The 27,111-nt window shown below is 31.5% G+C and overlaps 2 protein-coding genes and 1 pseudogene across 2 annotated transcripts; 1 reads left to right on the top strand and 2 right to left on the bottom strand.

The window, feature by feature from the left end:
* Positions 1–4,318: 4,318 nt before the first annotated feature.
* LOC124924435 lies at positions 4,319–6,812 on the bottom strand (annotated as a pseudogene).
* A 4,889-nt stretch (positions 6,813–11,701) lies between these two features.
* On the top strand, positions 11,702–15,550 carry LOC124924436. The gene is made up of 12 exons (XM_047464477.1): positions 11,702–11,890; positions 11,962–12,141; positions 12,236–12,346; positions 12,431–12,772; positions 12,854–13,033; positions 13,176–13,463; positions 13,552–13,674; positions 13,796–13,993; positions 14,071–14,324; positions 14,422–14,626; positions 14,712–15,026; positions 15,108–15,550. Exons 1-12 carry the CDS (start codon positions 11,702–11,704, stop codon positions 15,399–15,401), a joined length of 2,679 nt encoding a protein of 892 aa, XP_047320433.1. The 3' UTR covers positions 15,402–15,550.
* Positions 15,551–16,376: 826 nt separating this feature from the next.
* On the bottom strand, positions 16,377–18,766 carry LOC124926755. The gene is made up of 5 exons (XM_047467045.1): positions 18,352–18,766; positions 18,177–18,251; positions 17,158–17,297; positions 16,853–16,990; positions 16,377–16,621 (listed from the first exon to the last, which is right to left on the bottom strand). Exons 1-5 carry the CDS (start codon positions 18,629–18,631, stop codon positions 16,394–16,396), a joined length of 861 nt encoding a protein of 286 aa, XP_047323001.1. The 5' UTR covers positions 18,632–18,766; the 3' UTR covers positions 16,377–16,393.
* Positions 18,767–27,111: the final 8,345 nt, after the last annotated feature.

Below are 27,111 nucleotides of genomic sequence, written 5' to 3' on the forward strand. Positions count from 1 at the left end.
TTGATTTTCAACTTGATCATGAAATCTGGATCTTCCAATGTCGAGCAAAATTCTAGTTATTTGGTAATAACCGGCATACATAAATATTTGCGGTTTCACTTTCATCAAATTTGAGGTTCAAATTTGAATAATCCTATTACCCTGATTTCCAATCCCGACTGAAAACTTGTTTGAAGGACGAGATTCCCACCTTCCATTCTCTAATGCAAAACTTGATTACCTTGATCACGATAGATGATCAAATCACCTAAATCTTGATCATTTTGGAATCCTTCGTTTACGATGAAACTTGTCATCACCGAGTCCCCTGTGGCCAGAGCCGACCTCGAGGTTTGGGCTGCCCCAGCCCCTAGTAGAAAAAAATTCGTTTTTTTTGTTAACTTAGGTCAAGTTTAAAAAATTGATAAAAATAAATGTTCTTAACGAGGTTTGAACCCATAACTATATAAAATTTAAGTTTGTATGTTGAACCACTAAAATACACCTTTACATTTAAAATTACAATAAATTTTAGTATATACTTTAATATTTTTAACAAGTGAGCTGTTGTGGGAATGGGCTACACTAGCCCGAGGGCTTGCCGGGCTTACCCCAGGGCCGGCCCTGCCGGTGGTGCTTTGGTTAGCTGGAACGAAATCGATTCCAGACTGAATTTTCCCATGCAATCTCATCACTAAAATCTCTATCATTGAAAAGAAAACATCCCATATTTCTATTTCAGGAATTGAGCCCACCACCCTCTTATCACAATTTAGCCAAAGGCCCTTGTTTTTCATGGTTTAAGCAGCATTTAAATCGTCACAGATTCGAGAACAGCATCATTACATTGTCTGAACTAATCATCTTACTCGGAACAAACTAGAACAGTAGTGCATAAAAAATGTCATTGTCCTCCTCACGGCCTCCAGGAGGTCCCTATGTTTTACTAGTGTTCATCCTCACCAGTTGTGAAGACCGCCTTTGGAAGAAGTTTGGCGCTTGATTTGGTTCCTGCTCCGGAATGATCGCTCCCAATATTGAATCCAGGGGACCATAATCTCTTTTTCTAGAGAATTGCTTTACAACTTTAATTCAAATTTCAATTTTAGTTCCAATGATAAAAATTCAAACATATCTTATTAGCCTATGTAATTTTATTGATTATATTACCATTAATTAAGACATGAATGACTAAATTTTTTAATAATTATTTCATGGAGATTTATTTTAATTAATTTTGGACTCATTTTTGGAAACTTACACATCAATCTAATCTTTTAATTTGAATTAAAGGTGCCTTACTTTTACTTTTAATAGATAATGAAATAAATCTTATAAAATTTGCAGTTAAAAATTAATTGTCCCATAAAATATATGTTTACAATTTCATTTATACATTAGTTGTTATATTTTTTTTGAAAACACAGACTTTTCAAACAATAATTGGTAGTTGTTGGGAAGGTAGTAAATACTATAATGAAAAGATTTTAACAGGAGTTTAAAAGTTGAGGATCTCTCAAGACATCTTTAACTAACATTGTAAGACTACATAATAAACACTATAACCCGAGCAATCATGTGACAGGCTAACATGGATTACATAATTTTGTTTGTCTGAATTAGGGATCCTTTTGATTATCATAGTTGAGCTCAATGTACTTTAATTATTTCATTATCTTCTCCTCCTGCCTCTAGACCGAAAAAAATTTCTATAGAAGATTCTGAAGTCCCCATATTCAGTGGATTGACTTTTAGTACCTATTTTGCGCAACCATAGAGATCTACAAAACAATTACTTTCAATGATTTTTTTTAGTACCCTGTTTTCGTATCACCATACTTGGACAACAGCTAATTTTCCCTGATATTCGAAAGAAGCGAAGTTAGACAAATTACCAGTTTAAGATGCACAGCCAATGGACAAGAGAACTGATTCTTAAGCCATTATGTAAGCTTCAGGGAAATGCAGTGCAAAACATTGATGTGATCCCAAATCCCAAAAGGAGCTATTTCAAACATATTTTTGCACAATGGTTTCTTGCAGACTTTTATTTATTAAACACCCTTTGACCTTCCAATGGACTAGCTAGGGAACTTCATAAAAAGACCCTTAAATGAATAATTAATGGGACCACATAATAAATGGAAATAATGAGAAAATTGATACAAAGCATTCCTAGAAAAATAATTCGGAAATTCTTGTAGAAGATATTTACATATTCTTGAACCAATGTGAGTAAAGACAAATCCCCATAAGAAACAATAAAAATCTCAAGCACTAAACTGTGGACAATGATAGCATGGTTATCGTAGTTATTGTAATAAAATAGTGTATAAGGTCTATATTAGGAATACAAACTTACTGAGGCTACATTGCATTTAGGACAGAATAAAACTTTACTTCTTATAATCCAAAAGTTGGTGCTAAACAATTATGTACCTGAAGTTTATCAACGTTAAGAGCTGCGTAATTTCTTTGTATAATTCTTCATTGAAAAATGATTGAGAGCACGACTTTGGGGGAGCGACTCGTACAACGAAAGTGACCTCGTTGTTATACGAAAGTGACCTCGCTGTTATACAAAAAAAGACCTCGTCTACGAAAGTGACATCGCTGTTATACAAAAGAGACATCGTTGTTATACGAAAGAGAAGAGGTCTTTTTTGTATAACAGCGAGGTCACTTTCATATAACAGCGATGTCACTTTCGTTGTAAGAGTCGCTCCCCCAAAGCCGTGCTCCCTATCATTCATCTTCTTTATTAAATGTTGAAAACACTTTTAAATCACCCACTAGTATCTCAACCGCGTTTGCTCTATCTTGCATGTCAGTTCAGTTAAACATGTGAGTAAAACTAATTTCTATTTTAACTATGTCAAACAGATTCAACTAGGAAAAAATGTTTAAATTAAACACGTACTTGTCTAGTGCTTCGAGATACTTTTGCTTCCTAATTTCGAAAAATATCTTCATGGAGTACCGAGTGTCATGAACTTTCGTAAATCTAGAGAGGTACTTTTAAACTTCATCCCATTCCCCAGCTTATACTTTCTCCTTAAAATATTTCAAGTTGAAGAAAAATCCTGATTCTTGCTCAAGTCACCAAAATTAAATTCATATGAAAAACATTCGGGTTATCCTCTACCAGCTGTGAGAGGCTAAGAAAGGAAATAAGTGGTTACTTCTGCTTCGGGTTTTGATAATGCAAAGTGTTGTTTTGTATTTCAAATTAAAACCCAAAGCAGTAGCAGAAGTGATACTTTCAAATGGATTGATTAAACTTCTTTAGCAATTATTTGTTGACTAAGCAAACAAAACTTCATTGCAATCATTAACCAAACTGAAAATCTCAATTTATGGAAATAGAACCTAGAAGCACTCAAATGTAATAATCATCTCCTTCCCCCTACTACAAGGTAAAGAGGTCTTTTAACATCTTAACCTCCATTGATCCCATGTTATGTCAGATTCTAGCAATAACAAGCTTTCTATTTCAAGTACCATTCATCATACTTCAATTTCTTATTTCTATATGCCTCAAAAATCATGTGAAACTCACTCATACATGAAAAAACAGTAAGAGATAAACATAATAAAAACTTACTTGTGAACAACTTTCTTAAATTTCTCCTCCTCCAGGAATTGGAGTATGAGAAAATTAAAAGGGATTTTATCCTCAATCTATGATGATTAGATTCTGAAATAACTTGCCGTTTGAAAATTATTTCTCATAGTTCTGATCCAAACAATGAAATTCAGAATTAAGCCTATGAACAATTGCAATTCCAAAGTTAATTGCTCTCCACTTGCAAGTTCAGTTTACCTTTTCAGTCATGAAAAAATAGATCTTACTAACCGTAGACATAATCCATACAAATTATTTCTTATGCAGTTCAGATTAGACAAAGTAAGAATTAAGCCTATGCAAAGATGATGTTTAGATTCTGAAATAACCAGGCGTTTAGACTCATTTCTCATATAGTTCAAACCCTGAAAGGCGAATTCAGAATTAAACCTACGTAACGAATGAAATTCCAAAGTTAACTTCTCACCATTTGCATGTTCATTTTACCTTTTTCAGCCATGAAAGAATAGAGATTTCTGATGTTTGCTCTGAAATAGAGATTTCAGAAAAATAAGAAACAAATTCATTCATTGTCTAATTTTTTTATAGACCTGTCTAATGACTAAACTACGGTATACATCAAATATTAGTTGTTGGGTCATAGAATAGATTTTATAGAAGAGCTTTTAATTAAGGTGTTGCACCTTCTTCATTTTTTCTAGTATTAGAGAGTCTTATCGAATTGGATGCTAATAACAATAAAAACAGGACACAACAACAATATGTACAACCATTTTTCTTTCTTTCTTTTGCCTAACTATTATATGTGTAACAAACATTATTTCGGTCTTGTCTCATCGTCGTCATCTTCATCATCTTTTGCTAATTCAAGTCCTTCTAAGGCTATAAGTTGACTAATAACTTTTTTCTTATCCCCTTCGGCTTTCTTTCGCATTATGTCCCTCTTCTTTAGGACAAGTGTGTCTCCTAAGAGTACTATGTAAATACTCCACAGATGCCTTCTTTTCTGGATCAACCTCAAATAGTTTTCGCAACCATTTCAAAACCTCTAAAAACAGGAAAACAACAAGTTGTACAACATTATTAACACTTGTATATTTTGAATTCACGAATGATAAATATATATAAGCAATAATTCATTTTTTGTTTAAAATACCTTGGAGCAAGAAAGGCGGCGTCCACGGAGATTCATATCGCACTGCTGCTGCTCAGCCCATGCTGCAATAGCCAAATCACCATGCTGATCAAACACCTTCCTCTTCTTCATAAGCCACTCCATCCATGCTTGAGATGCCTTTCCAAGACAAATATTTGGCAAAGCTTCACTTTCTTTTAAACCATTTTAGTGGAAGTCCTTCATTTTATCAGAAATAAATGTACAAAGTGATTAGGGCTCTTCAGAAATTTCCCAAACAAACAATTTCATGATACTAGCTAATAGGATATGTAAAAATGTCAGACCTTCATTGAGTTTACTCGATTATTAATATCATATTGCTTTCTTTCTTCTATATCCATAAGTAATTCATAAGCGGCTTGGATCTTGATGAATCTAGCTTCAGCAGTTTCTCCTTCTTCAAGAGTATCTCTACCATCATAGACTATATATAACACAGACTCAAAGAATTAGTCCAAACAAGCCTATAAGACAAGATGCAAAGTTTTGAAGGTTGTTAAGTAAATAGAAAAAAAAAAAAACATCTTGAAAAGGAAATACATAACCAAATCTTCATTCTCTCAACATTCCTACCTTCTTCATTTTCTGACAACTAATATATTACAGTTTTCTTTTGAGACTGATTTTTTTTCCCTTTAAGGTGCTTTTAGTGATAATAGAACATAAGACCTTACTCTCTTATTTCAAGACTATAACCACTTCAACTACAAATGGATGAGTCACATTAGAGTTAAGGACAACCATTTGTGAAACATGCGCACTGCAAAGCTTTGAGTTCCCTTCAAGAAAACTAGAATCATGTTCAATCCAAATATGGGTTGTTCTCTACCATCGGTTGCATGCGAGATATGAGACTTGTGAGATATAGAGTAATAAATGACTGAAAAAACAGCTTTGTGAGATATGAGAAATAAATCTCATATAATAATATATAGGAGCTGAATCCAAATTACGAATAATGAAAGGTCCATGTGATGCGATACATTATGTAGAAACTTGAGGAGAGACGGCACTCTACACGCAACTTTAATTCTATATAGCCATGAAAAATCACCTTGGTGTGACAAAGTTTTAACATTTGAAGTCTATGAATATTGTAACTACTAAAAAACATACATATATATATCAAATTTAAAATACTGCATCCATAAAGTGAAAAAAGTCTAGTATACCTCTAGACAGGAGATTTCTTATGGAATTCATGGGCTTTAAAAAGATTGCCATAGCAACATGTTTATCTTCAGCGCAATAATCATACATCCTAACCATACCAGGATGGCAAGTATACTTTTCATGATGAAGAAGTAATATTTCATCATGCAGATTAATGTATATCCAATTAAATTAAACAACCACAAATTCGGGAACTGAGATTCTTAAATAATAGTACCCCGAATCTGAGTAAATTATGTTACGGATTTTGGTCCTCATCCCATATCTTAGATAACATTCGAACAACCCACGAACAACCCATGAAATATTTTTTAAACTGAAAATTTCCAATGTAATTCTCTTCACTAAAATTGTTTGTGTAACTCTTCAAGGCTTTGGAACCAATTCTTTCCATATCATTCAGATAAGCACAATTGAAATAATCTGAACAAGAAGCACAAAACAATGACATTAGAAATATGTATTATTGAAATCTTTCAGCAATAACGTATTATATAAAAGAAATATTAATTCTCAACAAATCTTCTTACAAAATAAATGATGAGTTTGAACGAATGCTTACCTATTTCGGAATTGAGCAACATTTTTCTTTTCCAATACCAAAAGAGACATAGGACGGAATTTACTCTTCACATATCTTTTCATTTCTTTATGATCCTTGAATACTTGCAGTTTTAAAAATTTGTCGACAACTTTGATCATACTTTGCCGACCTTCGTAATAGTTAGATGTACAATTCACGGCCAGCAATGAAAGGATTTGCCCGTCAGCATAAGAAAAGTCTGAATCTCTTTCCAAGCTTTTGTGAACGACTGATTTGTCAATCTCATATTTTCTACATGCCCATTCACGTGGATAAGGCCCAACATTATTCTTAAATTCTTTCTTCAAATTCATTAGTAATTACTCTTTTTGACAACATGCTTACCAGCATAACACCAAGTGATTGTAAACACATCACTCTTACTTATCCAGGTTGCTGCCAATCAAAACCATAGACTTTTAGATGTAATACTATATTAGAAAAAATAAATAAATTGAAATTATCTATATCTATACTTTGTGGGGGAAAAATAAAATAAAAAATAAAAAAAGAACTGTTTCACAATTACATAATTTACTATATAAGGAAAGAAAATATGAAAACAACAACTAAAAAATTAATTTGTTTATTTTTTCTTCTATTATTTTTATTTTAGATAAAATCAATTAATATATTTAAATTTATTTTAGCATAATTTTCACTATATAAGAAAATCCAAATACAATAAAATAAAATTAGAAGATTTTCATTATAATTAATTATCAAATGTAAAAAAAAAATGTAATCGTTTTGGTTCAGTTAGAGCTTAAATCTGACTATTAGCCCCGAAAATTAAATTTATTATTTATTTTTTTAAGAAATAGTTTGAAAAAAAATAGATAAGTGATATATTTTAACAATATTCCTAATTTAGAAATTTTATAATATCTAATAAAAGTACATATTAAATTAATAATTTAAGTATAATTATATTAAATTTAGAAACAAATATATAATGATTTTATTTTTCGTTACTATAGCACTGGAAATTTGACTATTAGCATCGAAAATTAAGCATTTTTTTTTCTTTTTTTTTTTTTTAAGAAATAGCTTGAAAAAAAACATATAAGTGATATAGTTGAGAGGAAATTATATATATTTTTTAAAATTGTATTTCAATCATTTTTTATATTTTTATTTTCATAGGCATAATCTCTCTTTCTAACAAATTGTTGAGGGTGGAAATTAAAATATTAGAGAGTTCTTCTGGAAGCTTATCTTAATCTAAAGATCTAAATTATAGAGAATATATCATGTTTAACACTATATATTTGTTTTTCAACAATACTGATATATTAAAGGAGTTCAATCAAAAGTTCTATCAAAATCAGAATTAACAGTTATACATATCAAACAACTTTAAGAAGATTTTTGGTAATGAAACATAAGCTCTGGCAATTACCTTTTTATACTTTTCTCGTATTTCCTTATATAGGAAGAAGTTGAATGATTCTTAAGTTAGCTTAATTGTTTCTTCTATGTGTAATTTCATAGGTTTTCTCTCCTAGTAAGTCATGGAAGGAGCAACTTATTTTATTTATTTTTGTCAAATTTTGAGGATTTCATCAATTTGTATCATTAATGGTGATAGTCATTTAAGGAATACTCTACTTGAAAGCACAAGATATCCTCATGAGGTTTTAATTTTTTTTAAAGTTTCACATTGGATTGAACTTGCTGTTTTAGGTAAAGTTTTAGTTGTTATATATATATATATATATAATTTGAGGATTAGTTGTATGTGTAAATTTAATATGAAGGTTGAAAATTGTTTGAAGAATTAATTTGTTAAACTAATAAATAACATGTGTATATTATAATACATCATGGATAAATTGTTATTTGTTCTCATTTCATTGGTTGAATAATTATGCTTTGTGTATTTGTACTTTGTACTCTATAATTTGCTTTTATAAGAGTGTGAGTTTTAAACTAATAAATTATTATTCAATCATTAATTTAAAATATTTTTTTTAATATGTGAAAATGTAGTGAAATTTAAATTTGAACTTGATACATAAAAAAAATATAATTTTATATCTAAATGCGAAAACCAACTGAATATTCAATCACTTATTACATTATAATTCAAATTGTGCAAAATACAAATAATATTCAAGTTTACATAATAAATCACACGTACAATTATTTTAATATATATATATATATATATATATTATATAACTTTTTCTTCTTTTAATTTATTTTTGAAATATTGTTATCTCTTGTATTTTTGTTTTTCAAAGGTGTTGTTTAAAAGTTTTGTTTCTTATATTTTTTTTTTCATGTTTCTTGTTTCTCTTTTTACCATTAGAATTTGAAGTAGTGTTGTGCTTTTAAGATTCAACATTTTATTTATTTGGATAAAAATTTCCATTTCAAAATTTTTTAATTCAAACAATACTATCAATTGTTTTTGTGAATAATTTGTTGTAAATGTTTTATAATGTTTTGTTAATTATTGTTCGAGTTCTTATATTTTTTAGCAAAAAATATAAGATTACCAAATTTTAAGTGATTTATTTTTGAAAATGATATTTTGGATCAATAATACAAGTTGAGTTGTTAGAATGATTTGAAAAATATGATACAATAAAGATGTTGAAATTATGACAATGGTGAAACTATTTTTATTATTCTTAAAATGATAATTGTTACATATGTTTTCTGTTACATATTTTTTGGTTGATAGTTTATGAGTTATTATTAATGCAGTAGAGTTATATATATATGAAAATTTATTATGTCACTAATGCATTAATATGAATTTGTTAAACTATTATATATATATATATATATATATATATATATATATATATATATTTGAATATTTTTCATAATTTAGAAATTTTATAATATCTAATAAAAGTAAATATAAATATAAAATAATAATTCAAGTACATTTTTTTTTAAATTTAGAAACTAATAAATAATGATCTTAATTTTAGTTACTGTAGCCAAGATATAATTGGAATATTATGAGTATTTTAGAGCTCCTCTAATCTATAGTGTTAGATTTTGTTTTTAATAATTAAATTAATTAATTTATTAATTAAAATAATTAAATATTATTTTAATAATAAAATTTATTAATTTATTAATTAAAATAACAAAATATTATTTTAATAATATTTTTTATAGAGAAATGATAGCGTGTTTGTTTTGTCTATGTCGTGTTGAAGTGTAACCAACCTGCTATCAGCTTGGCAAAATGAAATGTTTAAAAAAGAATTTAGGTGTAAAGATTATTTTTTTGAAAATATTTGTTTTTCTCTATTTTATTAAATTTTCTATCCAGTGTCAACTTTTATCAATATTTTTTTTTGTTTCTATCATTTTTTTTAAATAACGTACATTTTATCAAATATTTTTAAAAAACTCCAATGTAAATTAATTTTTTGAAATTACTTGGAAATAATTTATAGATAAAAGTTGATGTATTGTTTTTTTTTTTTTCAATAACCAACACAAACTAGCTTAGGTTAGGAAAAAATATTTTAAAAATATTTTAAATAGTAGTGTTAGTGGGTAGTATTAATGTTATGATTAAATTCTTATTTCAGTTATTTTTTAAAATTTAGGTAGTTTGATTATTTCTTTATTTTATGGCTATTTAAAGCTGAAACATATCAATATAGAAGTGTGGCTTTTCATTTCATTTATTCTTATTTCACAATAATAATATCCTTTAAACATAGGCGAGTTAATTTACCTACAACAAACCGAATCTCTAACCTGCTAAATATTAGGATTATAGAGTACATGAAACTTCAAAATGTTTATTTAAAATTTAGAAATTAATATTTAATGATCTTAGTTTTAATTACTACAACCAATATTTAATTGAATTATTATGAGTATTTTAGAGCTCCTCTAATCTATAGTTTATTTTGTTTGGTTTTAGAAAAAACTTATTTATAATATTACTATAATTTTAATAATTAAATTAATTAATTTATTAATTAAAATAACAAAATATTATTTTAATAATGAAATTAATTTATTTATTAATTAAAATAACAAAATATATTATTTTAATAATATTTTTTTGATAGAAAAATGATAGCGTGTCGTGTCGTGTAATCAAACTGCTATTAAAGACATAAAAAAAAGAAATGATTAAAAAAGAATTTAGGTATAAAAATTCTTTTTTGAAAATAAAAAAAAATTCTCGATTTTATTAAATTTTCAATCTTCCAAACTCAGTGTCAAATTTTTATTAATATTTCTCTATCATTTTTTTTAATAAGCGTATATTTTATCAAATATTAAAAAAAACTCCAATGTAAATTGATTTTTTGAGACTTGAAAATAATCAATAATATTTTTGAGACTTGAAAATAATCAATAGATTTTTTGAGACTTGAAAATAATCAATAGATTATTGATTCCCTGCAATCAATACAATCTAGCTATCTGGATAGGTATATAGGTGATCTAATTAGTTATCCCAATCATCTCATCTCGTTATCTGCAAAAGTATATTAATATTCTATTTATCTGCAAAAGTGTATTTATATTCTATTTATATATCATGCCAATTTCACTTTTAATTTAAGCATGCCAATTTCACTTTTAATTTACGCATGCATCCATGCGCCTGTTACTTTGATATAAGTCAAATAATGCAATGCATGTATTACATGTGTTCGATTTTCAAACACATGTCCAAAATGCTAATTAAATCATGTATTATTTAAAGAAGCAGTCTTCCTCTCATTTTCTCCACGGATAAGAAGAGCATACATAATTAAAGAAGCAGTCTTCCTCATCGATTGGTATAATTGGTAAGAAATTTTTATTATAATTTTTGAAAATGATATTTTGGATCAATAATACAAGTTGAGTTGTTAGAATGATTTGAAAAATATGATACAATAAAGATTTGAAAGATTTTTATTATTCTGAAAATGATAAATATATTGAAATGCAGTAGAGTTATATATTGAAAATTTATTATGTCACTAGTGCATGTGATTGAAATGAATTTGTTAAACTATTATAAAGAACATGTGATATTATTAATGCGGTTGTGAATATATTTATTTATTTATTTATTTATGCATTAGAAGTCTACGTTGTATTCACTTACTTTTTGTATTGATATTATGCCTACCTGAATAAAGTATTGATAATAGTAGTAAATATTATTGAAGGCGGCCGGAGAAAACTCGATTGAATTTGAAGTATTTAAGTTGGTGCGATGGAAGCGGAGACAGTTTGGACGCTTAGATCCTCGTTGTTGATCTTTGTTGTAACACTGCTCGGAGTTGTTTCAATATTTTCCGATGGCTTGCCTCAACGGATTCTGCTTGATACGGATGTTGACACTGACGATTTGTTTGCTCTCATATACCTACTGAAGTTTAACCGATCGGAGATCGAATTGCAGGTTAATTAATCATAAATAAAATAACAGTAAGTTAAGTAAGTAAGTAGTAACATTGATTGATTGTTTTGTAGGCTATAACTATTAACACAAATGCATGGACCGATGCGGGTCATGCTGTAAATCAAGTTTACGATATCCTTTACATGATGAACCGCGATGACATTGTTGTTGGAATGGGAGGTGAAGGAGGAATAGACGAAGATGGAACCATACAACCAAATGTTGGAGGATATCTTCCATTAATTGAACAGGTTAACTTTTTTTTGTATATAAACGACCATGCACCAACCAGTTAGTTAATAATATCATTATTAATTATGAATGTTGAATTATATAATTCATCAGGGGATGGGCACTGCTGGTTATTGTAGATACAGACAAACAATTCATGCAGGTCGGGGAGGACGATTAGATGTTAGTTCAAATTATGGTTTGAGGAAAAGTTTTCTTCCACAGGTATGTATCTATCTATCTATCTATTATGTATGATCAAATGAAAAAAGCCAAGCTGAAGTTTCTTGATGATTTATTGCTTATTAGGGGAGCAGGAGATATTCTCCTCTCAGACAACCTACTTCTCAACAAGTTATGATTGACACGATATCTTCCGGTCCTATTACTGTTATCACTATCGGAACACACACCAATTTAGCCATTTTTCTTATGACTAATCCTCATCTTAAGAAGAACATCCAACACATTTATGTCATGGGTGGTGGTGTGAGGTCTAAGAACCCAACAGATTGTTTTCGAAAAGAAAACACCTCCGCATCTTCTTTCCAGCCTCAAGAATGTGGTGATCGTGGTAATCTGTTCACTGATTACACTAGCAACCCGTATGCAGAATTCAACATATTTGGAGATCCTTTTGCTGCATACCAGGTGTTGGATTAATTTCTCATTCTCAACAATACCTAATAATTAATTAAACACATTCAGCTGACTTTTGTTTTGCTATTTAAGGTAATCCATTCAGGAATTCCTGTGACATTGGTTCCTCTTGATGCAACAAACACCATTCCTATAACTAAGGAGTTTTTCGACGGATTTGAGAAGATGCAGTACTTTACATACGAGGCACAATACTGCTTCAAATCCATGAAAATTACTCGCGACACTTGGATTGATGACCAATTCAACACGGTATGTATGTATGTATGTACCATGTATATATATTATAGAGACAAAACATTGCAGCTGTCTGTTTTTTTTTTTAAGTGTTGTTCTCCATAGTTGCTGTTAAACAACGATTCATGTAAACATCTTTGCATTTATTTGCATGCAGACCTATTTTATGTGGGACTCATTCACTGCGGGTGTAGCTAGTAAAATCATGAGGAACACCTCGTATAATCCAACAGGGGTGAATACCTTTGCTGAAATGGAGTTCATGAATATAACCGTAGTTACATCAAACAAACCTTATGGAATATCTGATGGTTCAAATCCTCTCTTTGATGGCCGCAAGTCTCCAAAGTTTAACTTGACAGAAAATGGAGTTCATAGTGGTCACGTTCAAACCGGACTTCGTGACCCTTTTTGCATCGTCAAAAATGGGAAAGGTAGATGTCAGGTAAAATTAATTAGTTTTAATGTTGGCTAGCTAGTTTAACAATATTCCATTAGTTTTAATGTTGACAAAATTCTTATGTTCTACTCAGGATGGCTACACTAAGGAAATTAGTGGACCTGAGTCAGTGTCTGTTCGTGTTGCTACAAGAGCAAAACCAAATTTGGATCCCATTGACCCCCTAAACAGAGAATACTTTTGGGTCATCTTGGACGTAAGTTTATATTATTTTTAATCGGAAAGAACTTCATTACTAAACTCCATTATTGTCTTCATACGAATTTAAGAAGGAAACAAATACTTTAGTTAGTTTATCATGGTTTATTTGTTTCCAGGTTCTTAATAAAACCGAAAACACTGGGAGGTTCAATTTCACGAATCAGTTTCCTTACTATAAGGAAACTCTGTATACGCCTGATTTTAAAGGGAGAAAACTAGGTAAAAATGTGGTCTTTGACATGGATATGAGTGCTGGAGATTTCCTTGCTCTATTTTATCTCCTTAAACAACCTGTAGAGGTTATCAACCTTAAGGTAATTAGAATTCCATTTCTGTTTCATCTTTTGATGATATCTATTTTGTTTTTTAATACATTTTTTTTTGTACCCAGGCTATACTTGTGTCTGCTACTGGCTGGGCAAATGCAGCAACCATAGATGTCATCTATGATTTACTACACATGATGGGTCGCGATGACATTCCTGTTGGTCTAGGAGATGTACTTCCAATGAACCAGTCTGACTCTATTTTCTCGGCTGTTGGTGATTGCAAGTACACTCAAGCTATCCCTAATGGTAATGGTGGATTCCTCGACTCAGACACCCTTTATGGGTTAGCTCGTGATTTACCACGAAGCCCACGAAGGTAAACTGTCCTTGTAAATTGCATTTAAAGGTTGTTTGGGTAAAAAACGACAAAAGCATTTCACCATTATCATTTTTTCTTTTGGTTTTGGTTTCAGGTTTACTTCTGAGAACTCAGTAAAATATGGAGCTCCTCGGGATACTGATCATCCTGAACTTAGGCAGCCATTGGCCATGGAAGTGTGGGATTCTGTATCAAAAAATCTTGATTCAGGATCAAAAGTTACCATACTGACTAATGGTCCATTGACAAATCTGGCTAAGATAATCATTAATGACAAAAATGCAAACACACTTATTCAGGTACACTAATTAATACAAGTTCATTTCTATTAGTTTGATTGAAAAAATTATATAAAAAATCTTGACGGTTCTGGATGTGATGCAGGAGGTCTTTATAAATGGTGGACACATAAGAAGTGGTGATAATAAAAATACAGAAAATGGCAATATCTTTACAATTCCCGCAAACAAATTTGCAGAATTCAACATGTTTCTTGATCCCATGGCTGCGAAAACAGTTTTCGAATCTGGTCTTAACATCACACTTATCCCATTGAGTGTCCAGCGTAAGCTAAGTGAATTCCCCGTGATTCTAGAAAGGCTTCGTATCAACAAGAAGACACCTGAAGCTTTTCTAGCTAAACGATTACTGTCTCTTCTATACAAGCTGCAACAAAAGAAACACAGATATCAACATGTGGTAAGTTGATATCTATTCATTGGTTAGTTACACTAGTTTGTATACAATAAATAATTGGCATTTGTTTATGTTCTTCTACAGGGCATGTTTTTAGGTGAAATATTAGGTGCAGTAGTAATGGCTGGCGACCGGTCTCAATTAAATTCAGAATTTATAGAGAAGTCTGTTGTAGTAGTGGCAATGGGATTAGAATCTGAAGATGGGCAGACAATTATTACTGATGCTAATATGGGAAAAATGGTTAGAATTTTGGAAAATGTGGATTCAATTGCATGCTATGATGATTTTGTGGCTCGGCTAGCCGACAGACAACAATCGGCAGTTGTTGGAAGTTTTGAGGAACAGAAACAAACTTGGAGCAAACCACCCAAGTGAACCTACAATCGGTTAGACAAAGTTTCAGCTTAGCAAATTTGTTGGAATTTTGTATGCTTATTTTAGTTTGTTATTCAGTGGATTATTATATTCTGTCTCATGAACTGTATTTTGAGGTCTTGCAATTATTATGAATGGGTCAGAACTATTTTGGGGTATAATTTCATGTCTCTTTTATTTGATAGTGTAGACAGATTTTATTGTTCATCTTATTTCAAATAATCCACCACCAATACTAATTCTTTCAAACCAAATAATTCACTTCTTTTCATTTCGATGGAAGATGTTGGAGGGAGATCGAATGGGAATGGGACCGAGCCTCCTCGAACTATAGGCTTCTCCTCGTATTCAGATATTATCAACAACAAATGCCGAAACTAAAAGTTTTTGGCATAAGCTTTGAATTGTTGGCAACCTCTTTTGAATTTTAATAATCCGCATCAAACGGAGAAGTCATTAAGACAAGACTTTACAATAACTTGTTGAAATAATTAAGAATTTAGCTCTTTATTGAAAACTAATATTATTAGGATTAGTTTTGAAACCTTTGATGTGGTGAAAAACTCTTTATCCTATGTTGCCATTGATTGATGTGGTTCTCTTAGATGAAATTTATAGCTTTGATTAGATGACGGGTCTGTTTTACGAAAAATCATACATTGTAATTGGCAAGTGATCCATTATAATGAATGAATCATAGAATGGTTGCTCTGCCTCAGGATAACCATTCATTCACATATTGTGCACTTTTTTAGAGACTTGTCTAATGACTAAAGTACCGTATGCATCAAATATTAGTTGTTGGGTTATAGAATAGATTTTATAGAAGAGCTTTTAACTAAGGTGTTGCATCTTCTTCTTCTTTTTTGCTAGTATTAGAGAGTCTTATCGAGTTGGATGCTAATAACAATAGAAACAGGGCACAACAACAATAATATGTACAACCATTTTCTTTTTTCTTTCTTTTGCGTAACTATTATGTGTAACAAACATTATTTTGGTCTTGTCTCATCGTCGTCATCTTCATCATCTGTTGCTAATTCAAGTCCTTCTAAGGCTAGAAGTTGACTAATAACTTTTTTCTTATCCCCTTCGGCTTTCTTTCGCATTATGTCCCTCTTCTTTAGGACAAGTGTGTGTCTCCTAAGAGTACTGTGTAAATACTCCACAGATGCCTTCTTTTCTTTTGCCAATATTCTCCTCTCTTCCTCTGGATCAACCTGAAATAGTTTTCACAACCATTTCAAAACCTCTAAAAACAGGAAAGTAACAAGTTGTACAACATTAATAACATAAACTTTAACATTCAGCCCAAAACTCAACTCCATGACGAGAAAAATGGTAGGTTACATTTTTGTTTTTAGAATTTTAGTCCATACCCAATGGAAGGAAACACTTGTATATTTTGAATTCACGAATGATAAATAAATATAAGAAACAATTCATAATACCTTGGAGCGAGAAAGGCGGCGTGCACGGAGATTCATATCGCGCTGCTGCTGCTCAGCCCATGCTGCAATAGCCAAATCACCGCGCTGATCAAACGCCTTCCTCTTCTTCATAAGCCACTCCATCCATGCTTGAGATGCCTGTCCAAGACAAATATTTGGCAAAGCTTCACTTTCTTTTAAACCATTTTAGTGGAAGTCCTTCATTTTATCAGAAATAAATGTACATAGTGATTAGGGCTCTTCAGAAATTTCCCAAACAAACAATTTCATGATACTAGCTAATAGGATATGTAAAAATGTCAGACCTTCATTGGGTTTACTCGATTATTAATATCATATTGCTTTCTTTCTTCTACATCCATAAGTAATTCATAAGCGGCTTGGATCTTGATGAATCTAGCTTCAGCAGTTTCTCCTTCTTCAAGAGTACCTCTACCATCATAGACTATATATAACACAGACTCAAAGAATTAGTCCAAACAAGCCTAATAGACAAGATGCAAAGTTTTGAAGGTTGTTAAGTAAATAGAAAAAAAAAACATCTTGAAAAGGAAATACATAACCAAATCTACATTCTCTCAACATTTCTACCTTCTTCATTTTCTGACAACTAATATATTACAGTTTTCTTTTGAGACTGATTTTTTTTCCCTTTAAGGTGCTTTTAGTGATAATAGAACATAAGATCTTACTCTCTTATTTCAAGACTATAACCACTTCAACTACAAATGGATGAGTCACATTAGAGTTAAGGACAACCATTTGTGAAACATGTGCACTGCAAAGCTTTGAGTTCCCTTAAAGAAAACTAGAATTACAATAAAATTAGCCATAGTCTCCACAGTGGCTTCACCAAAAACTGAAGAAGAATCATGTTCAATCCAAATATGGGCTGTTCTCTACCATCGGTTGCATGCAAATGACATATAGAGTAATAAATGACTGAAAAAACAGCTTTGTGCATGATCCTCCGGCCAGGTGAAACCATTTTAGATTTTAATATTCCTATACTCTTCTAGCTACATTAGCAAACACAAGAGGATTGTGAGAAATGATAATACACAAAAAGCTATCTTAACTTGTAAGAACTTCACAACAGAAATTCAATTCTTCTATTGGAAAATTCCTCCTAACTCGGGAACTAGTGGGAAGAGATTTAGACCACATAAGTTGTAAAAAGTACTCCACAGTCTCCAAATAGAAAAAAATAAGCATCTTATCTTGTTTTTGTAACATAAGTAGTAAGAGATTTAGCCATGATAATTTGTACTATGCTTTCCATCCTACTACCTAGAACATCCAAGGAATTAGATCAAGTACAAACCATCGGGATGATAAAACTTGGCTAACCGTCTATAAGCCAACTTTATCTTCTCTTCATCAGCATCTCCTTCCAATTCTGCATTTAAAATAACATTAGTGAGAAAACCATGTAATCATTTTATACAATTCTAAAACAGACGCAATCTTCTTTAACAGGGGAATAAGAAAATGAATACCCAGAGTTTCGTAGGGAGATTTGGTATCAGCCCAGTTGGATGCCCGAACCATCGTCCTCCTCTGACTAAACCTCGTTGCCCATGATTCAGTCCAGATAAATTCCGGTGAATCAAGCCGCGGAGAAAAGACGGATGGAGACAAAAGGCGGAGATTTGAATAAGGATTTCGACTCGAAGCCCTAACAAGAGATAGTGACCTCGAATGAACTCGATCCCGGCAACAAGATGCGATCGAAGAGAAGATGGTGTGAGGTCTGCAGATAGTTCGAAGATTGCTCATATTTCCCGATTTTGACTTCACTCCTTCGAGTCTGAGCTTAGGTGTACCGATCAATTGACGGATATAGAAGAGAGAATCAAATGGAGAAGAGAAAGAATGGGTGGGATTTGTGAATTGTCATCTGCCACTAGTGAATCGGAGTTCTTCAGGCTCAAATTGTTAGCGGGAACTTGTGGACGATCGGCTCCCAATTCCTTGGATGGTTGGTCCCGTATTCCCGTTGGATATGTGTTTTACCGTTAAAATGGAAAATAAATAAATAATTATTTTAACATATTAATTATATAGATGTATATTATTTTTAAAAAATTTAATTTCTCACTTATTTAATTTATTAAAAATTGATTATTTAGTTAACAATTATAATTTTATTTTAATAATCTTAATTAATCATTATCTAATGGAATTAAAATAATTAAAACTAAACTAATTAATTACAAATAATATATATAGAAAAATAGTAAATCACATTAATTATATATATATATATATATATATATATATATATATATATATATTATTTGATATTCTAAGGTAATCTTAATTAATTAAAAAAAACTTTAAATATCTTAAATATAATAATAACCTTCAGTATTTTAACTTAAAATAATTATTATCTTAACTTATTTGAAATCCGAAACCAACTATACTTGAAACTGAATTGTTACAAAAATAATTACTCTTGAAATAATTCGTGTAATAAATATGAATTTTAGATGATCATATACTTAAATTTATTAAAAGTATAAACTATAAAATTGGGGAGTGAAAATGAATGTCTAAAGAATGACTCTCTTGTCCAAGGTTGGGAAATATGTACGGGGTACATTAGGAGGTTCCCAATTTATAGTTTACTTCGGATTCATTGAATAAAAAGAGAACAAATCTGACGAGTCTCATTCGTGTAAGGACTCTACAACCACAAATCAGATCTGTGGTTATTCTTCAAGATATCGTGTGAATGAATATTGCTCCTTAGTTTAGAAGTTATATTAATGTGCGACTAAATATTGCTCCTCAGTTAGTGGTTATATTCTGACATAAATTGAATATTGCTCATCAGTTTAGCCGTTATATTCATGGGTGACTGAATATTTCTCCTCAGTTTAACGCTTATATTCATGGATGTGAATTGAATATTACTCATCAGTTCAGTAGTAATATTCATGTGTGACTGAATATTTCTCCTCAATTTAGCGTATATATTCATGAGTGACTGAATATTGCTCCTCGATTTAGCGGTTATATTCATGGGTGACAGAGTATTGCACCTCAATTTAGCGGTTGTATTCATGGGATATATCAGTTTGATTGCACTAGAGTCATTGTCTTCGTTTTGTCACTTGTGTTTAAGTTAAAAGTTAGACTCCTTTAACTTTCGAGGGGTTAACGTCTTTTACACTATTTTTTGACATTTTGCGTCATTAAATTGAAACATCTCCGGGAATCGGTTCCGTACATCCTTATTTAGATTGTTTCAAGAGGAGACCAAATGTAAATGATGTTCTTTGAGATCAACACCATAGATTTAGGGTCTTACCTTTCGTATAGACGTTTTGCCCTGATTTTTTCTTCGAGGAATTTGTTTGCTCGAACATGGTTTTTAGATTCACATTTTGCTTAATCATTCAATCATGCACCATGAGGTTTAGCCTACTTCTTAGACTTAGCAGTCAATGTACTTTGGATTCTAAGGTCTTTAAGCTCTTCTTTATATTTGGAGTATATCTGATAGAATTAGCATATTTTGTTCTTGCATTTGCAAATTAGACGAATGTCTAAATGAATGATAAATGGTGATTTCAATATCTCAACATCTACGAATATTCTTTATCTTTTTTCTCCGACCACTTTTCTTGATGACCAGAGTGTATCTAATAGACTCAAATACTTTGTTTTTGCATCTGACAAACTGGACAAGAGTCTTGATTAACACAAGTGTTGATTTTCGTATCTCAACCAACACAGTCTTATTTGACTTGATTTTCTTTGTTTTTGATTTGAGGCCTTCGGTTCCTACACTTGACCACTATTTGAGATGAGACGTCACCTCCATTGGCAACATGGTTTTGAGTTTGGGTGTTCATCTTCCACAATCTCCCTCTTACATATCAACAATTTAAGCTTATGTCGAGCTCAAGATAGATTTGTTTGAAAGGCACTTTGCTCAAATCTCAAGAGTTACATTGTCTCGTTATGAGACATTCAATAGAAATGACGTATTTCCCACATTCTTACTTGTTTATCTTTATTCATTGTTTCTCTTTCACACTAGAGGGTTAAGGATCATCATCCTTCCTTGAAACCATGACTAAAACATAAGTTGCATTGGAATATTTTTATTTTAATAAAAATATCCATAGTATTGACGTAAGAGTTTTATAATTTTAAATTTATTGGGACCGAGCATATGGAAAACTGTCTACATCTCATGAAAGGTGAAATCATGTCCGAACGTAGTTCCGTTATGTTGGGGATAAATTGTAACTTAGTTTTCTACTGAGGTTACAATTGACTTAAGCTTTACTGGCGATGTGATTTATATTTTTGTTGAGGTTACAATTGATTTAAACTTTGCTGGGAATGTGACGTGTTTTAAGTTTTTGTTAAGGTTGCTATTAACTCAAACTTTGTTGGGTAGGGTATGTGATGGACTCTTCAGTTTTTGAAATCATTTTTATTTTAATAAAAATGTCATTAGTGTTGACACAAGGATTTTATTGGTTTGAATTTAATGGGACGAGTCTGTGACAAAATACCTACGTATTCTCATAAAAAGATAATCAGGTCCGAACGTTGTTCCATACATGTTGGGAATTATTATATATTTTTTGGATTTTGAGTTACATTCTTGGGGAATTTATTTTTTTTGTTTTTATTTTAGATCAAACCTATACGTACTCTCATAACAGAAGAGATTAGGTATAGACGTAGTTCGTAACTTGTAAATTTGAATTTTATTTGGAATTGTTTTGAAATTTTGGATTTGATTATTTTTATTTTAATAAAAATACCCATTGTATTGACATATGGGTGTTGGTTAGAAATCATCTGAAGTATTAGAATAATTTCTAGCTTTGTTTGCAAACGTGAATGAATTCCACCACATGCGCTCTAGACGAAGTATCTCTTGAGAATGTCAACGTTGAAGGGCACTGGAAGTTCTTCTCTATCTAATGTGGATAATCGTGTGACACCACCTAAGATTACATTCTTGACGATTAAGGGTCTTTCCCAAGGGGTTTGGAAGTTTCCTCTAGGGTATAATATTCGTAGATTCATCTTTAGGACTAGATCACCTTCTTATTTATTTTGAGGCTTTACTTTCTTGTTGAAAGCTCTGACCATCCGGTTCTGGTACGCTTGAGTATGACATAGCGCGTCTAATCTTCTGTCTTCCATCAATGCTAGATGATTACATCGAGACTTGCACTAATCTTCTTCCATCACTTAACTCTTGAGTAGTACTTTAAGAGTAGAGAATTTGATCTTAATTGGTTGAAAAACTTCCATACTATAGACCAATGCGAACAGGGTCTTACCTGTTGATGTTCGAATGGTTGTTCGATAACCTTAGAGGGCGTAAGACAACTTCTCGTTCTAGTCTTTATACGTTTGTGTCATCTTCTTAATGATTGTGATGACGTTCTTATTCGCTGCTTCTACTACACCGTTCGTGTGAGGATGGTAAGGCAATGAGTTGTGATGCTTGATCTAGTATTCATTTAGTACTTTAAGTACTCCTCGGAAATGGCCACCGTTGTATGAGATCAATGCTTGAGGGACTCTGTATCGTGCAATAATTTTGTTCCGCATGAACTTGACGACGTGTGATGAATTCAAGACCTTGTAAGATTGATCTTTGACCCACTTATTAAAATAGTCGATGGCTATAAGGATGAACTCGTGTCCGTTTGAAGATGATAGATCTTCCCGACGATATCCATCCCATAGGTTAAGAATGACCACATTGATGTCATGTTGTAGAAGAAGGATGCTGGAGTGTACTTCAAGTTAGTTTAAACTTGATATTGATTATACTTCTTGACATAAGTCACACATTCTTGTTCCATGTTTTACCAATAGTATTCGGAAGGAAGGATCTTCTTTATTAGTGCTAAGCCATTTATGTGTGGACCACACGTTCCTTTGTGTACTTCTTCTATGATATTGACTTCTTGAAATTGATCGATGCACACCATGTTTTGGTCGTTAAGGATCATTTATACAATTTCCCAGATAAAAGCAAATAGTTGTGGAATATTGATGCAACACCCTTATTTCTTTCTTCTAGAAATGCGTAGGATACTTACCATTCTCGATGTACTTTTGTAAAGGTTTGAACCACGCTTTATGGGCCACATCTCTGTTTGCTATCATCTTTCTCTTGAAGTTTCATTTATGCTTTTGACGAATCTTCAAAGACTTGATCTTGATTCATTCTAGGATTTGTGTCATGGCTACTAACGTGGCCAAAGTGTCTGCAAATTGATTTTGACTTCTCAGAGCATGTGTGAACATCACGTGTTTGAATTTGGCTATTAACGTTGATAAGTTCTTATGATAAGGCTTTAGGTTTTCTTTTTTTATTTGTCATTAACCTCTAATTTGTGAAATTATTAAGTTAGAGTCACTTACCACTTCTAATCACCTAGCTCATTTCTCGTGGGCTTTCTTCAGACTTGAGCTTGAGTCTGAAGATACTTGAGCTTGACTGAGATGAAATTGTACGTTCCTACATGAACGATGAGTAGGATTCTAATGTCGTAACCTTGCTTTCCTGAAGCTCCATCAAATAACAGCTTCCAGGTAGTTGGATCTAAGGTCATAACTTTATCATATAGGAATGTTAACTTCTCGTCGTCTTCTACTTCGATAGGTTGATCTGCAAGAAAGTTTACTACTACACTTCCTTTATAGACTTTTGGACTATTCAATTGATGTGGTATTCTAAGATCATTATCATCTTTTGGAATAGATGATGGATTGAGTCTAACCTTGACACCAACTTGATTGTGTGGACTTGCATGTAATTCTTTACCCTTTTGGTAACCCAAGATAGGGCCCAATACACATTTTCTAATGGAAAACAGTTAAGCACGTAGCATTTTATTCGTTTACTCGTGTAGTACATTGCAACTTCGGTATTCTCTTCATTTTCTTGAGCTAGTAGGCTTCCCATTACATATTTCGTCACTATAAGTAGAGGATCAATGAACACCTGGCTTGGGAGGCATCAAAATATGAGGGTCTTAAGATACTTCTTGATCTTCTCAAAGACATTCTAACAAGCGTCGTCCCAAACAAGCTATTCGTTTTTCTTTAGGAGTTTGAACAAATGATCACATATCATGGTTAACTTGTTTATGAAATGACTTATATACTAGATTTTGCCAAAAAGTCCTAAATTTCGAGCACATAAACTTATGCTCTCATACAAAAGGTAACTCTCATTGATGGACCATTCATGAAAGTTTTTGTTTTGAAGGTACTTTTTCAAGGTACCCATATATTGTTCAATTGGATACATCAATCGATACTGGACAGACCCCCCTAACAAAGCCTCAAAGGATAAGTTTACAGGAAAATGTACCATTATATCAAAAATAATAAATGTGGAAATATCTTTTCCAATTTACAAAAGGTTAAAACATTGTCATCTTCCAACTCTCTGAGGCTTGGAGGAGAAATCTATAAACTTTTCATCGAAGGACGTCCAAGTCATTGAATTAGCTGATGCCTTAAGACTTAATCATCAACATTAATATTATCTTTATGCCGATTCATCTAAGGAGCAGTTTTGGAGCACAAGTACAACCTTTACAACATCGGTGCAAGTGGGAAATATCGTAAAATTTTATTTGAAATTAACTTCCCATTTAACTTTTTTCCAAAGCATACCACTTGATTGGTTGATCTTCCATCTAGACACACCACAAACTTTACACTCGTCTAAATCTTTATCTTCTTTACGGAAGAGCATACAATCATTCTTACAAGCATCAATATTGTCATACGTTAAACCGATGTCTATAATAGTTTCTTACACTCATAGTATGAACATGGCAATTTAGAATTAACTGATAATATCTCATCTTTAAGCAATTTTAATAACAAATCAAATGATGTGTTGGTCCAATAACCAACATTTTTTATGTGAAGTAATTTAAGTGGAGGCTTTTGAAATTCGAAATCCTTTGTACAAGGGAAGTTTTGAATCATCCAAGAACTGGTAAAATGCCTTAGCATCGTCAATAGGGTGTTCATTATATGAGGTTTCAGCGGTTGGATATAAATCATTAATAAGGTCTTCCATAAATTGATCATCTTGATCAATTTCTTTGTTCATTTCATCGTTACTAACATTCTCTCCTACACTATCCTAATTTTCATTTCTAAGATCATCTAATTCATCATCATCTTTATCATCCCTTTCATTCAAAGAGTTCGTTTCTCCATGAAACTAATAAAAATTATAATTTTGAAGGATTACAAACGCAACTATATGATCTCTCATCACTGTTCTATTCTCATAAGTTTGATTTGCACACTTTACACATGGACAATCAATCGAATTTCGAATTTCTGTTAGTAGACCTAATTGCGAAGTCTATGAACATTTCAACTCCTTGAATATAATTTGGATCATATTGGCGTAGAGTCATCATACTTTTATCGTGGATTTCCATTTTAACTAATTACAAAACATATTCTATAGTTCCAAAACATTTCTATCCACATACAAATAATTAACATCTACATAGTTTAATTAACATCAACATACTATCAAATATACTAACAACAAACATTATTTAGAAATAGATCAAATAATCTATCAAATACAAAACCTAAATCAAACCTAAATTTATCAATCTAACAATAATATCTCAACCTAAACCAAACCTAAATCTGTCAATAATAACTATCAACCTAAATAACAATTAAATCTATCAATAATATCGATCAACCTAAATGAAACCTAAATCTATCAATAATGTCTATTAACCTAAATCAAACCTAAATATATCAATAATATCTATCGACCTAAATGAAACCTTAATCTATCAATAATATTTAACCTATATAAATCAATAATATCTATCAACCTAAATCAAACATTAATCTATCAATAATACCTAACATCCAAAATCAAACATTATTTGAAAGACTATTACTTGGAGCAAAGAAGAGAGAAGCGGCGAACGGACGGAGAATGAATGGAAGAGCGAGAGAGAAGAGAGCAGTGACGGACGAACGACAGATGATCGGTGATTGTGCGAGGGAGCGAGAGAGAGAATCTGGGCGGAGAAGAAAGAAGAGAAAAAGGAAAAGTGTAGAAATTTTATTTTATATCATTAGCGACAACATTATCATAAGCCGACGGTAATATTCATTTAAAAAAATATTAGCGTCGACTTCAGGGTAAAACTGACGCTAATAATATAACATATTAGCGTCAGGGTAAAGTCGACGCGAATACTCTTTTCCAAAAAAACGTTTAATTCGGCAGAAACTCCTCTTTATTAGCGTCTATTTTAGGGTAAAGCGAACGCTAAAACTATATTCAAAAAATGTTTCAATTCGGCATAAACTCCTCTTTATCAGCGTCTGCTTTAGGGTAAAGCAAACGCTAAAACTCTTTATCAAAACATATTTCAATTCGTAAAAATTCCTCTTTCTTAGCGTCGACTTTACCCTAAATCCAACACTAATAATATAACATATCGATTTTAAGGTAAAGCCGACGTTAATACTCTTCTCCAAAAACGTTTTAATTCGATATAAACTCCTCTTTATTAGTGTCGGCTTTACCCTAAATCCGATGTTAATATGTTATATTATTAGTGTCAGTTTTACCCTAAAGCCGATGCTAATACTATTTTCCAAAAACATTTCAGATTTGGCAAAAACACCTCTTTATTAGTATTGGTTTTAGGTTAAACCGACACAAATAATATTTTCTTATATACTAATCAAATTAAATTTGAGTTGAATTTATTTTTTTAAATCATCAAATTGTAGCATACACAAATTAATATTTAGTTGACACTCGTAAATATTGATATATATTTAGATTGTTTTCCTATAATAAAATTTACAAATCACTTTATTTTTTCAACTAAGTTACAATTTTAGATTTTAAATCATAAAATTAAAATTAAAACAATTATCAAAGAAAAAATAAATTAATATATAAAATAAGACCATAATGGAACATTCTTCTAAATCATTAACCCCACTTAGATGCCCGCACGTACCTACTGTACAATTGCCTCGCGCATCAATCCAGATCTTCTGCTACCGATTGCCGTGTTCCCCTGTGGTGGACCAATTAGATTGCAGCATTATTATTTTATTAATAAAACAATCTGGGTAGGAGACGGAGGGAGGGAGATCCGGAATCCGAGTTTCATTACGGGTTCACACCAGACGCCGTTAACGGCAGCGCCTGTTAACGGCATCAATTAATATAATAATCA

The sequence above is a fragment of the Impatiens glandulifera genome, chromosome 2 (genome assembly GCF_907164915.1).
Source record: "Impatiens glandulifera chromosome 2, dImpGla2.1, whole genome shotgun sequence".
In the NCBI taxonomy this organism is placed as follows: Eukaryota; Viridiplantae; Streptophyta; class Magnoliopsida; order Ericales; family Balsaminaceae; genus Impatiens; species Impatiens glandulifera.